The 15,897-nt window shown below is 35.7% G+C and overlaps 1 protein-coding gene across 1 annotated transcript; it reads left to right on the forward strand.

Annotated features, from left to right (window-relative positions):
• The first annotated feature begins 2,069 nt into the window (after positions 1-2,069).
• On the forward strand, positions 2,070-13,447 carry LOC125659298 (uncharacterized). The gene is made up of 3 exons (XM_048890921.2): positions 2,070-2,175; positions 3,281-5,380; positions 9,148-13,447. The coding sequence occupies exons 2-3, from the start codon at positions 3,289-3,291 to the stop codon at positions 9,213-9,215; spliced, it is 2,160 nt and encodes a 719-aa protein (XP_048746878.2). The 5' UTR covers positions 2,070-2,175; positions 3,281-3,288; the 3' UTR covers positions 9,216-13,447.
• The last annotated feature ends 2,450 nt before the right edge of the window (positions 13,448-15,897 follow it).

Genomic DNA, 15,897 nt, shown 5'->3' on the forward strand with positions numbered 1-15,897 from the left:
TCATCAATTATCATTTCCTTACTTTACAATGAGGGGTAGGCGACTTTGCTCTCAGTTTATCTATTTCTTCTTTTGGTAACATATCTAAAGTTTATTCTAAAAGCAAGGTAAATGGTTTGTACGTATGCAATGTGCAAGTTTTAAATGTATATGCTCCTCACGAAAATGTTAACAGCTGTGAAGGAGAAATTCAAACTTACTGTGCGACTACATATGCCAGAAGTGGTGTTAATCAAATGTGGATTCTAAAAAATTCTAAAGAACTTTTAGTAAACTTGAAATCACAGAATTTTTCCCAAATCAATAGCATTAAAACCTATGACTTTTCAACACTATACACGACCATTCCTCACGATAAATTAAAGACTAGACTTTTTGACATCATAGACAGTTGCTTCTTCAACAAAAACGGAAAACGGAAATATTCATATCTAGTGATCAGTCATTCAAAAACTTACTTTGTTAAACACCACTCTGATTCCACGCACAAGTACTCTGAAGTTGAAATAAAAAATATGCTAGAGTTCCTCATTGACAATATCTTCGTGGTCTTTGGTGATCAGGTCTTCCAACAGTCTGTTGGAATTCCCATGGGCACGAATTGTGCTCCTTTGTTAGCTGACCTGTTTTTATATTCATATGAAGCAGAATTTATTCAAAAACTTCTACGTGAGAAGAACAAATCTCTCGCTGTGACCTTCAATTCGACTTTTAGATATATCGATGACGTTTTGTCTATTAACAATGATAGCTTTCATTCATACGTCGATTTGATATATCCCTGTGAGCTCGAAATAAAGGACACCACAGAGTCGTCCACTTCTGCTTCATACTTAGATATTTTATTGAAAGTAGACATTAACGGCAAACTAACAACTCAACTGTATGACAAACGGGATGATTTCCGCTTCTCCATCGTCAACTTCCCACATTTATGTAGCAATATTCCATTATCACCTGCATATGGTGTTTATATATCTCAACTGATTCGATATGTAAGAGCTTGTTCTGGGTATAGTCAGTTTTTAAATCGAGGTAAGCTACTGACAAACAAGTTGATGGTACAGGGATTTCAACAGTCTCGATTGAAGTCAGCATTTCGCAAATTATATGGTTGTTATAACGATCTAGTTCGTCAATACAACCTCGCATTGGTTCAAATGCTGTCTGACGTGTTTCATACCGATTGTTAAGCCGTTCTTGGCACACTGATTTTGACTGCGGATAACTCCATTTACCTGATCAGGATATGGGGCTCACGGCGGGTGTGACCGGTCAACAGGGGATGCTTACTCCTCCTAGGCACCTGATCCCACCTCTGGTGTGTCCAGGGGTCCGTGTTTGCCCAACTATATATTTTGTATTGCTTGTAGGAGTTATGAGATTGATCACTGTTCGTTATCTTCACCTTGCATATTGATTGATGTCTTCAATTTCAAAACTTTAGGAACAACTCCGTTTTAGTTCTGTATTTGTTCTTTACATACTGTTTTTCAAATGCCTTTAAGTCAAAAGTTAAAGGAATGAGTCAATTGCATTGGACCGGATTGTCTGGATACCGAATTAATAGAGCTACACTCCATCAAACATTTTGTATGATAGGTGAAAATAAACGAACAGTCATCAATCTCATAACTCGTGTAAGCAATACAAAATAGAGAGTTGGGCAAACACGGACCCCTGGGCATACCAGAGATGGGATCAAGTGCCTAGGAGGAGTAAGCACGCCCTGTCGACCGGTCACACCCACCGTGAGCCTTATATCTTAATCAGGTAAACGTAGTCAAAATCAGTGTGCCACGAACGGTCTAACAATCGGTATGAAACACGTCGGACAGCATTTGACCCATTGATAGGTTGTATTTGCAAACTAGATCGTTATAACGACCATATAATTTGCGAAATGCTGATTTTAAACGAGACTGTATACCATTAATCATGAAGAAATCATTAATTAAATTGTTGTGCGCATCAAATCAATTGATGATATCTTTAAATAATTAAAGATATCTTCAGTTATTTGAGTTTGTGCTAATTTGGCGCTCCATAGTTGTTTATATGCTGCAAGTCTTCGACAGCCCTATGTATAAATTTCATGCACTGTGGCATTTAAAATACATGCATACACTTGAAATCCGATGCACACATAGTTTAAAAGAATCTCGCTGGAAACAGGTAAATAGAACAATGCTTTACTTTTTAAGAATTCTTGCAGTTTAAAACACTATTTATGCAATGAATTATTAGTAGCATTGGTTTGCCTAATTTGGAAATTCATGCTGCATTATCAATATAATTGCACATTGAAATGAACTTTATAAGAACCTCTACTCATGGTAAGGTGAGGTCTGTGGTGCATTTGGTCGAAATCTTGGTCGAGTATGTGCCTTCACTTTATTTTCGTTTCAGAAAATATAAAATAAAAGTGCATTTTGAAACCAAAGCCAGATTTCTTCGATTTCTTTTGTGCATTTTCAGGGAAAATGTATAACTTTATTGACATGAAGTACTGAAATCAATAATGCATATTGGATACTGCGACGAAAGTTGACTGGTTCCGGTGCGATAGCTATCTAGTACACGCAGACTCATCGAGTTATACATAATCATGTTTTATTTAATCTACATGTAATTAAAATCAGATGTAAGATCCGCTCACGTACTCGCTACATTTGTGTAGCGAGTATGTGAGCGGATCTAACATCTAATTTTAATTGGATTGTGTTTTATTCAGAGAAATGTGGGCTACATTACAATAAATCAGGAAATTCCATACAAGTACAGGAAAATTTAAAATGTTTCATTAACTTGATAAATACATATCTTAATTGATATGACATTGTCATTTCGCTTCTGTATTGAAACAGTACGTATAATATGGGCTAACATGTGCAATGCATTAACAATTTGCTACCGCATGTGGAAGCTCGGGGTTCGAATTCCGGCCGCAACAGACCTAAGTCATTAAAACAGTTGGTGACAGTTCCATCGCTAAACGCTCGGCATAAGGTGTGAATGTCACGGGTCCTTGGAGATGACCTTAAAACGGATGTCCCGTGTCAGTAGGTGTGGCACGCTAAAGAACCCTCACTGTTCAATAGTCGTAAGCGCCGAGGATAGGTCTAAATTTGAAGTCCTTCACCGGTATTGGTGACGTCTCCACATGAGTGAAAAATTCTCGGGAGGGACGTTAAGCAAGATACAATCAATCAATCAATCATTAACAATTTCCTAGAAATAAAATCACTTTGACAATATACAGACATTGCCTTTATTTCAGATCGAAACATGAATCTAAAGCAGACCACTTGGTGTGTTTCTTTCACGACGCTGCTTGCATGTATCGTCTTGGTTCAGGGATACTGGAAAACTCCAGAAGAGGGTCCCACCTGCAAAGCTGATACATGCAGAGAATCTGATGCTATATGTGAATGCTCTCTCACCATTGAACACAGGTTGACAATGACAACAAAAGATCCTTTACTAGTAGTTCCATTTGGTGGCAAACTTTACTATTATAACGATACAAACAAACGCCGCCCTCTGTCAGATTCCGTCATCAGTGACATTATTACGACAGACGGATATGGATCTCGTCTTGTCATAGCTGTTAATGATAAATTCCCCGGCCCAACCATAGAAGCTTATGAAAACCAGCAAATGATAATCCATGTTAGAAACCTGATGCATACTGACTCAACTACGATACATTTTCACGGGATGCACCAGCGCAGGACACCACATGCTGATGGTGTAGCCTTTATAAGTCAATGTCCAATTTTGCCTGGACAAACCTTTACCCACAGATTCACTGCGAGTCCACATGGATCCAGTTTCTATCATGCACACATAGGAGATCAGCGTAGCATGGGTTTATATGGAGGGCTTATCATTTATCCTCGACACAAATTCTTTCCTCAACCACAAGTTGGATTCACTGTTCTCTTGCAGGATTGGAATCATAACGATGAACCTGAAACTTTGTATCAGCGCATGCTTAACGGGATCTACGATTTTCAAAAAAATCCACCGACTCGAATTCAAACAACACAGTCCGTTGATGGCGCTAATTTTAGTCGATTTCATTTTCACTCTGGACTCGTCAATGGTAAAGGAAGGTTTTATTCACCGAAACCAAATAGGCCTTATGAACTTCAACACAATGGAGCCCCTCTTGAAATCTTTCGCGTAAAGCCACAAAGAACTTATAGATTTCGAGTGATAAGTGCAGCAACTCTTTACCCTTTCCGTGTTTATGTTCAAGATCATCTAGAAATGACAATTGTAGCATCTGATGGATTTGAGATTGTTAAAGGAATTGGGGAGGAAAGTCAGCCAATCGTTGTAGAATCGTTCATTATTCATCCTGGAGAGCGATTTGATTTCTTCTTGTTCACAGGAAAGACTATAAAATCGTATCTTTTAGTTGCAGAGAGTATTGAAGTCCTACCTAGCAATGTGTATGAATATCATGCGGCAGAGGCAATAATAGAATACGAAACCTCCACAACGTCATACGTTACATCAACAGCAAGCAATCAGAAATATTGTACCAGTGGAACACCATGTGTAACATTCAACTGTCCATATCTGTATTACCCCGCCAATCAGAACAGATTGTGCCTTCCTTATGATGTAGCTAACAGTAATGAGCCCAATTCGAGTTATAGCGAAGTTGCAACCGTTTCTGAAACACTGTTTTTTAACTTTGCTTTTCCTGGGGAACCAGGAAATACACCTGGTTCGGTTAATGGACATGCATTTGTACCGCCTGTGGCACCTATACTCACGGAATCAAATAACAAACTGCGAACGGTTTGCGAAGACTCAAAATGCGGCATTGACTCCGTCTGCGCTTGCACATATTCCGTCGATCTTGACTTTGGGAAGGTATATCAGTTTGTAATTACAAATATTGGTAGTGGTCGAGGATGGTCCCATCCAGTTCATCTTCATGGTCACTACTTTTACGTGTATAAAATGGGATTCGGTGATTATAATCAGAATACAGCCAAATTTATCGCTGAAACAAATGACATTGAATGCATTGGAACTAATACTACAAATTATTGTAATTCTGCTAAGTGGAGAAATCAAACTTGGGGCAACAATATTCCTGGTTCAAAAACAAGCTATCCTCCAGAAAAAGACACCATAATAATTCCAACGGGAGGATACGTCGTTATCCGATTTAAAGCAAACAATCCTGGAGCCTGGTTCTTTCACTGCCATATTGACGTTCACAACACTAACGGGATGGGGATGGTTCTTCTGGAGGCGTCAAACAATTACCCATCAGCTCCATCTGGATTCCCGAAATGCGGATTGTTTGAAGAAAATCAAAACGGAAATTCATCTGTTGGATCAAGATGTGTAATCGGTATGTTTTACTGTCGTGAAATATAAACCACTCAAATGAACTAGATTCATTTTATGCATAAAATATTCCTGGTAATTTTCTGATCCAACAATCTGTACTTGAGCATACTTCTTGGAATGAAAAAAGTAAAGATAATAGATAGTGTTTATCTGATAAATCCCATAAGTATTAAAAAAAATATGAGAGCAGAGAAAACACGGACCCCTGGAAATACCAGCTGTGAATCAGGTCCCTAGGAGGAGTAAGCATTCTTTTTTGACCGATCACACAAGCCGTGAGCCCTACATCTTAATCAGATAAGTGCCAAATAAATCGTTGAGTAAAATATTTATAGTTGTTATAGATAAAAAAAAATCAATAGAAATGTCTATTAAAATATTTTGCTTTGACCTTCAAGTTCCAGTGCTCGAGCTGGGCTTCGCCATTTTCACCAATGGCGAATTTTTTTCAAAAATGGCGAAAAAAAATTGGAAGTGGCGAAAATCCCTTTTTGCAATAAATTGTATTTTTAATCCTTTGTCAGTGACACATTATCGCCTGTTTGTTTATGCAGTCAAAATCTGTTTATTCAGTCAACGCGTGCGACCGGAAATCTCGCGTCACTCCAGTGCACACAGAGCTGGTCACAGCCTCAGGTAATTTATGGCTGCAAAAAAGTCGGTGATTATGAAATAAAGTACATCGGACAGCTGTTGACCCTGCTTTGATCAATTGTTTAACATTTAAAGTCTTATTCATTATCGTGTTATCATCTCCACATTAATGTGAATTCTTAACCAGAGAACCGACCGGTAATTAAATTGGCCGTATTATTGTGTATAATGTATATATGAATACATCAATTGTTTGTTTTTGCGGCCAAACTCGTTGATTACAAGATTTTGATGTGTTTGATTTTAGTTCGAATATTTCATAAACTATGCGGTCGGTCACCATTGATATGGCCATAGCAATTTTAATAAATAATTTTCTTTGAAGTTTGGTGCGCAAAAGTATAAAAATGCTAATCTCATAAGACTATGCACCCCATTCTATTTTGACACTAAACTTGTAGCTTCTGGCCCTAGTCAGTCTAAAATTAAAAAAATATCTATGTTTGGCTTTACAGTCAACCCCACCTGCTCAAACATCTGATTCTGTCCAACTTGCAAAATCTTCCATACAAAAACGGAAATTTAATAGGGAATGGTTGAGATACGACTCTAAATTGGGCTTGATGTTTTGTGACATCTGCATTTCGGCCAATGTACACAATGTTTTCACTGAGAGGTGTAGCATCATAAAGTTTATATTTATATGATTTATTATCTGAATTTTTATTTCCATAATAGAATTTATCAAACAAATCAACTTTTTATTATTACAGAAAGAAATGTTTAGGTATGGTAGCTGGATATGATTAAGTAATGTAACTGATTCAAAATGCTAAAATAAGTGTAATGAATAAAATAAATATATAATATGATGGAAATAATTGTAAAGCATGTGATTATTTGTGTCGCGCAGCTCCCCTAAAAAGTGGCGAAAGGGAATTCTGGTCCAGTGGGAGCACTGCCTTCAACTCGAAATATATCGACGTCGTTTATCTATTAATGATACTGAAATGCACTCGTATGTCAATTCGCTATATCAAAGTGAACTCGAAATAAAAGATACCACAGAGTCTTTCACATTTGCTTCTTTCCTTGGTATTTTAATGAACATAGATGTTATGGGCAAATTAAGGTGGGTCCTTAGTCCTGGATTTTTGGGGTTTAGGTAGCATTTTTTTGTTTGGAATCAATAAATTAACATTCAGAGTAATGAGAAAAGGCAAATTAGTTAAGGATTTCCAGATTTATTTTCATTACAGACACTACTGAAGTAATGTACCCTATGTTGATTTTTATGAAATTCATTGGAAACAGTTATCTGTTGTTATTTTAAAATAAAAACAACAACAAAAATTTTAAATTTCATTTATTTATCAGGAAACATGTCAAGAACTAAAACACATGTCATATTCACTATGTTCATCAAGTTTTAGTATAATAAGTGCAAAATATTGAATTAGCCTTACTCTCCAAAATGTTAAAAAACAAACAAATATGGACACAATTTCCTTATAGCATGGTTTACATATAATTTTTTCTGGTTATATTAGTAAATGTACATCTGTTATAGTTATTTATGAAAAAAATCCATACCTTTCCTTAATAATTTCAAATCTATAGCTTCCAGAGTATGTATATACCCCCATAAAAACCCTAAGTCTGGCACCATACAACTGAGCTATTCAAAACCACTCATGGATTAAAATTTTATGTAATTTCATGAAAAGACACAGATTATAATTCCTTATCACCTTGGTAAAATGTTTGTGAAAAATATAGGAAATCTATTGCATAATGGACTTGATAAATAATTTAATGAAAACAGAGTTATTGTCCTTGGATTCAATATTTTGAAACGCATAATTGACTATTCAAATATAACTAAGACTTTTGAAATATTTTATGGCTAACAAGATTTTTTACAATGACTATTGAAAAAGACTCCAACAAAATTTATGTTCCAGTCATTAAATTATTGACTTTGCACAATCTTATGACGTCACTGGAGTGTGGAACTACGTTAACAGCTCACCTTTATGACAAGCGGGATAACTTCAGCTTCTCCATCGTCACCTTCCTATATTTATGTAACAATATACCATTATCACCTGCATATGATGTTTAAGTCTCTCAGCTGATCCGATATGCACAAGTATGTTCTACATATGATTAGTTTTGAAATCGAGTTCTATAGTTGTTTGACGATCTAAGAACTCTGGATTCCTGCCTATATTTTCAACTCGTATATTTTAAAAAGCTTTGCAGTTTTGCTAATGATATTTTTTTTTAAAATATAAAGTAGAATCCATTATTAATTGAATATTAACTTTAATACCAGTGTTAATTGAACAATGGCTCTTAATTTCAACACCTTTTGATTAGGAGTAGAAAAATATGTTCCTTGAAACCGGGCTTTAAAACGTCGTCTTCAAATTGCTTATTGCTAGCAATAGATAACCATTTAATCTGACAAATTACTGTATATTATTGAATAAAAATGGTTAAGCTTTATTTCTCACATTTTAGCCTCATTTGCAATCGATCACAGACATTTTTGCTGTGTTTTGGTCTGTTAACATATGTTCCCCCTGTGAAACAACAACAGTTTTGGTATAAATTTGATATAGGACAGTTTGTAATACCTGGATAAAGAAATTCGTGTTTCACGAGAGGAGGATGGTTTAAATATTTCCGTTTTCCATTGATTTAGTGAAATATAGAGGTATCTCTCTTTGTTTTGTCAAGTAAACCAACTTTTATGAAAATTCATATAAATATCTATATCTACATCAAGAATATCATTTACAAATAATAACTTTTAAAAATTGACCAGAAGGTATACGGTGAAGCAATACTATCATTCGCAGTTCTCTAGAAATTAAACCTGCCATTAGGTCAAATGCTGTCTAACGTTTGGCATACTGATTTTGACTACGGATTATGCCGTTGATCTTATCAAAGTATAAGGCTCATGGCGGTTGTGACCGGTCAATTTGGGATGCTTACTACACTTAGGCACCTGATCCCACCTTTTGGTATGTCCATGGGTCCGTGTTTACCCTACTCTTAATTTTGTATTCTTTATAGTATTTTTGATATTGATCACTGTTTGTGATGTTTACTTTTTCATAGACCATGTTGGTAATTAATAATATTAAGCCGTCTTTTTTCCAGATCTGGTATTCCTGTTGTTCCTGACATTCGGAAGACTGACATTCGGAAGACTTGTAGATATAATGTAAACTCTAGTGGGTAAAATATATAAATTGTGAATTTAACTATCATATCATATATGAAGGTTGTACAGCAGTAATATCTTATAAGCATACATGGTTGGGTAATTATGAATATGATATTTCTGGAAAACATCAAAGATAACATATTTTCTGTCCTCTCATTATCATATATAATCAGAAACGAGAAGGTTCTCCACTTTTTACCATGGGGGAAACTGCGTGTAAGCAACAGTACAAATGCGATTTTGACCTCTTAGGTTTTGTTTAATGTAGTGTTGGTGATATCAACAATAACAACAATTCCCATTCTCCTGTTATGACTGTTTGACTGTAAGTGAGCAGCTCAGCAGAAATGAAAAATAATTAGAGAAATCAGAAGAGTTTTCAATGTAGAAGTGCATTTCATAAATTCATTCATATGAATTAGAGGAAATTCTAGCTAATTAGTCCCCTACCGACGAAGTCGAGGGGACTTTAGGTTTGCGCTCCGTCCGTCTGCCCATCAGTCCAGTTTTCCGCACTTTTTTTCTCTGTTCTTGCAGATATTTATTTGATATTTGGTATGTCGCTTTGCTATAACACGTTACAGATCAAGTTCGAATTTCGTCTCAGTCCGTTGATTTTTCACTTAGTTATGGCCCTTGGACTTAGAAAAATAGCATGAATAATCAGTTTTCCAGACTTTTTTTGGATGTGCTTGCAGATATTCATTTGCTATTTGGTACATTGCTTTGCCATAACAAGTTACAGCTCAATATCAAATTTCATCTTGGTCCGTTGATTTTCCATTAAGTTATGACCCTTGGACGTAGAAAAATAGCATGAATTGTTAGTTTACATCCAAGTCTCTTATCTCTGTAGATAAGAATTAAGAATACTACACTCATTAAAACTTCTAGCATAGTAATACAACAATATAGCTAAATTATCCATGATCATTTACATGTCACAGTTTATTGACTTGGTTAAAGACCTAAATCTAATTATAAATTTGTCTTTTTTCTTGGTCTAGTCTGTACTCGAATAGTAGTTGATTTTCAACCATTCCTATCCTGGTTCCCCAATTTTCCCTTTTACCATAACCTACATATTAAATGAACGTTGAATATTGTTGTGGTACAGTAATTTTTGCAACCGGTAGGGGACTATGTATTGCCATGCAATACTCTCATAATGCTTGTTATATTTCAAATGTCTATGAATTAAAAATTTGTATGGAAATTACATCTACCAGGTAGCAACAACCGCGCTCGCTAGGTGGCGTGTCATGGTCTATTTTTATTTCTACAGGAAAAGTGGGACGAGGTTCCATCCTGTTTTTTACGGGCTAGTATGGATAAACCTAGAGCCTACGAATGATGAGAAGTTTATCGTTCGGATCTAAAATAGCTATATTTAGCGTATCTCACGTGATTAGGCACATTCCAGAAAATCCCTTTGAAACTTAAGCGCTTAAGCAGAGCGAATAAATGTAAACATTGACTTAACGGTGAAATACACAACAAAGAGTGACATATTAATACATTTTATGCATAAATAGATTATACTGAGGTCAAACATGGACGATAATTGCCCGTGTTCATATAGTATTTGATTGATTTCAATGTCCAAGAAAAGATAACTCCCATTATTAACGTACACATAACGTACCGGAAGTATAAAATAATACAATGTTTATACATCACATGTATTTCTGAATGATGGGTGAATCTTTATTTTCATCAGAATCTTTTTCATCACACTCACAGACCAGGTCCCCATACCCCTACCAGTGTCAATCTGTGACTGATAGTAGTGCGGTATTTAATTTGATATAGTCTAGAGGAAATTCGAAATATGGTAGTGACATTTCTTCCTCACTGAATTAATCGGATTTTTAGTGTTTAAAGAAAAGTGGAGTATGGACTGGGAGGCTAATAATGCTATTTGCCAAATTTTCAACAATATTAATTACAAGGCAAGGCAAATTTAAAGGGGGTCATAAGCTATAGATGATAAAATATTCGCTTGCAAGTTGCACTGCCACTAGTTACACTTAGTGACTTACTTACAGATAAATAAAGTAACTTACAGACAAATATTTTATTTATTTATCTATCATTTCATTTCATTTTTTTAATATCATGGTTTGTACTTGAAGAGTCATTGCAATAAAGGGACATTATTGGGGTTACAAAGAAATCTGATCATGCAGTTTTTAAATTTCCGAATTCTGAAAAAATAAAAATAAATAAATAATAAACATTTCAACCATTCATTCTCAGACAAATTCTGATACCACTCAGCCCCCAGACTGGCCAGAGAGTTCTGCTTCTGTGAATTCTGATGCAACTCAGCCTCCAGACTGGCCAGAGAGCCCAGTGTTTCAGTAAATTCTGATAATGATGCAACTCAGCCACCCACCCACCCCCGACAGCTCTACCAGAAGTTCTCGGAAAAGACTTGCTGATGTTTAATAAATCAGCTTTCCTATTAGTTTTACTTTTGCTCCTGTTCATCAGTTCATTATGCTATGGCCCAATCTGATTAAATTTAAGTTCTTTGATCCGCTCCGTATACCTCTTCCTTTCCTGTATCTGTGAAGTCCAGAGGTGAGATACATCCTTTCCAAAACAACTAAGAATGTTCATGGAACAATTTAGTATCAATTGTTTTCCTTTCTATGTTGTATGCCTTATTTCAAGAAATAACTTTGGGTAACTTTTTAATGTGAAATGGAACATTTTCCGTTTTTGACAACCTGACGGTAGGAGTGTTTAAGACACTATACCTCATTTTCTGTAAGAAAGTGGAGTAAAAGGAATTCAGATTTGGATTCAGCATACTCAAAAGTGGTAATTACACCTGATTTTTATTGTTTTGGGTAATGATGTTTCAAGAAATAAAGTTGGGTCACTTTTTTATGTGAAATGAAACATTTTCCGTTTTTGACAACCTGACGGTAGGAGTGTTTAAGACACTATACCTCATTTTCTGTAAGAAAATGGAGTAAAAGGAATTCAGATTTGGATTCAGCATACTCAAAAGTGGTAATTACACCTGGGTTTTATTGTTTTGGGTAAATTTTAAAAAGTGGGTGGTGGTTGCTATACCAGGGCTCCCTGTATAGTTTTTTCAGACCCAAACATTTATATTTAAAATATGGTGCAGTTCTTTTAACCATAGTGCACATGACGACAGATGAAAAAAGAACCAGACCTTAATGATGTATGCTACTGACAGAAATTTGATACCTACATGCACATCAATGAATATTTACAGAATCATAAGTAAATATTGCTTTTGAGAGGAAAACCCCCCCGAAAAATAGAAAACAATATAGAAAAGAAAGAGTTGTTTGAAAATTTCTCCTCCTCAGAATATTATTCATTTTATAACGTATAGTAATAACTTTGCAGTTTTACAGTTTAGAATTGCAAAGTTAATGTAATGTAAAACGTTGGAATGAAATATCTCAAATCATTAGCTAATCAGATTAAAGTATTGTAAGAAATAAGGAGTAAATTCATTATCCAATTAACCTGAGACAAAGTATATAAATACAGCCCTACCACGATATTCAGGTACTCTGCTTATATGAATACAGCCCTACCACGATATTCAGGTACTCTGCTTATATGAATACAGCCCTACCACGATATTCAGGTACTCTGCTTATATGAATACAGCCCTACCACGATATTCAGGTACTCTGCTTATATAAATACAGCCCTACCACGATATTCAGGTACTCTGCTTATATAAATACAGCCCTACCACGATATTCAGATACTCTGCTTATATAAATACAGCCCTACCACGATATTCAGGTACTCTGCTTATATAAATACAGCCCTACCACGATATTCTGCTTACTCGGTTCTCTGACAGTGAAATTTGCAGGTGGGATAATTCTAAGGGCTGTATCGAAAAGCAAGCAGAAATGCCTTGCATCTACACGGTATCTAAGCTTGATTTTCTCTGTTTGTAACTAGGTTTTACTTATAGTAAATTAGAGAATTTCTAGTAATACTGTTCGTGTGACTTTTTGAATTGTTTGTGTCAATATAAAATGTCTCACGTAAAGAGTTCAGTTCACATTGTTCGACTTCCTTATCGTGTTATATAAGTTCATATCTAACGGTGTTTTCCATATCATATTGCTCTGTAGATGATGTATAATATACTATTTGCTGTTTGTGCTTTTTAGTTTTTAATAGATGTACTGTTTTCAACTATAATAAACATGTCATATCTTATCCTTGACCTTTTGAACAAATTGGCATAAATATGGAAATAGAATTACAATGCCAAAATGGTCTTCAAAATAGATATTAACGGCAAACTAACAACTCAACGTTATGATAAACAGCATGATTTCATGCTATCCATCGTCACCTTCCCATATTTATTTAGCAATATTCCATTATCACCTGCAGATGGTGTTCATATCTCAACTGATTCAATGCGCAAGACTTTGTTCTGCGTATGATCTGTTTTTAAATCGAGACAGGCAACTAACAGATACGTTGTGGTGCAGAGCCTTCAAAAGTCTCGTTTAAAGCCAACATTTCGCAAATTCTGTGTTCGTTATAATGATCTAGTTTGCCAATACAACCTATCATTGGGGCAATTGCTGTCTGACGTGTTTCATGCCAATTGTTGGGCAGTTCTTTACATACTGATTTTGACTACAGATAACTCCGTTTACCTGATCAAGATGTAGGGCTCACGGCGGATGTGACATGTCGACAGGAGATGCTTACTCCTCCAAGGCAGACATGATCCCACCTTTGGTATATCCAGGGGTCCGTGTTTGCCCAAATTTCTATTTTGTATTGCTTATATGAGTTATGAGATTGATCACTGTTCGTTATCTTCACCTTTCATCGACGACATTTTATCTATTAACAATAAGTTTCGTTCATATGTCGATTCGATATATCCCTGTGAACTAGAAATAAAATACATCAGAGAATCTTTCACTTCGGCTTTATACTTGGATATTTTATTGAAAATATATATTAATGGCAAACTAACAAGTCAACTTTATGATAAACGGGATGATTTCCGCTTCTCCATCGTCAGCTTTCCATATTGATCACAGTTCGTTATCTTCACCTTTCATGAATATGGTTTCTAAGATAGTATATTGTACTGCGTCCAGGACGGAATCCATTTTGTGCAGAATCTAGTGTACCTTGTTAATTCACAAACCATCTCAACCTTGTGTTAATTATTTTTTGAGAATTTTTTTTTCAAGGGTTTGCACGATCAGTGATTCGTAGGAGTTGGGAACATCACGGTCCTTATTTGGCTTAGGCTTTGGGGTGACTATAACATTCCTCAAGGTGTTGGAAATTGGGTTTTTTTTTGGGAATAGTTTTAGAAATGGAGTATAATATATGTGAATTTTAGATGGAAGCATTTTAGCATGATAATATTATATGAAATTCTGTCCCCTCAGGATGCAGTGTTTTTGTTGTGTATGAGACCTTGTTTGAGTTTGCGCAATTTAAATGGTACATTGAGTGTTCTAGTGTTGCGACATGTACCCTTGACTAAGAATTTGTGCTTGAAGTGGTCCCTGACTAGTGTATGAGCTGGATCAAAGTGTTTAAACTAGCTCATTAGAAGTCTTTGTCCTGTGAGCTGTATGCGTTGTGTTGGAAGAGTTTACCTAGTGTTTTTGCGTAGTCGGTCTTGACCCTTTCCAGACTGTTGTTATGTTTGTACGTGAGTGAAGTCTTGAAATTGAGATTAGCCAATGTGTTTGTTTCCTGCAGGATAACGTGGTTAGTGTGTTTACATGTTTTGTTGTATTCTTGTTTGGATATTTGGCCCTGCTGGAAGTCTTTGAAGGCTCTTCTGCTAGTTTTCCTGGCTTGATTGGAGTTGTGAGTCCAAGCTGGGTTGATTGGCCTAGTGGTTGTTTCACCAGATGTCTTGAGGATAGATTGTATGGCCACGAGATGACTTGCTTGGTTGATATTGCCCAGGTACTGTCTATGTTATCATGTGCAATTTGGTCAATCTGGATTGCATTAAGTATCTGAGCATATTTGGAGCAATACAGGATATCAGTACTAGAATTGGAACTCTTCGGAAAAAGAAGTTGTGAGAATTATGATTTACGTGGGCAACTCTTATATATACAAATTAGTGATGGCGAAAGACGATTCCTCCTATGCACTTAATCCTACATCTGGTATATACAAGGGTCCATATTTGCCCAACTCTCTATTTTGTATTGCTTGTGAGAGTTATGAGATTGTTCACTGTTCGTTATCTTCACCTTTCTCATACAAAAATATTTGCTGAATTGAAGATTAATTTTCAGAATGTTGCAAGCAAATATCCTACTATCAAAAACATGAGTTACTATATTAAATTTCGTATGTTTGATAGCGGAAGACGAGTCAAAAATGATTCACAGCACTGTGTATTTCTGTTACCGTATGTGGATATTTACTCAGTGTGTTAGACTTTTTGACTCTGATTCCACGAACAAGTATTCTGAAGTTGAAATAAGAAATATGCTAGAGTTCCTCATTGACAATATATTCGTGGTCTTTGGTGATCAGGTCTTCCAACAGTCTGTTGGAATTCCCATGGGCATGAATTGTGCTCCATTGTTAGCTGACCTGTTTTTATTTATATGAAGCAGAATATATTCAAAAACGTCTACATGAGAAGAAAAAATAACTTG

This window comes from Ostrea edulis, chromosome 9 (genome assembly GCF_947568905.1).
Source record: "Ostrea edulis chromosome 9, xbOstEdul1.1, whole genome shotgun sequence".
Lineage (NCBI taxonomy): Eukaryota > Metazoa > Mollusca > Bivalvia > Ostreida > Ostreidae > Ostrea > Ostrea edulis.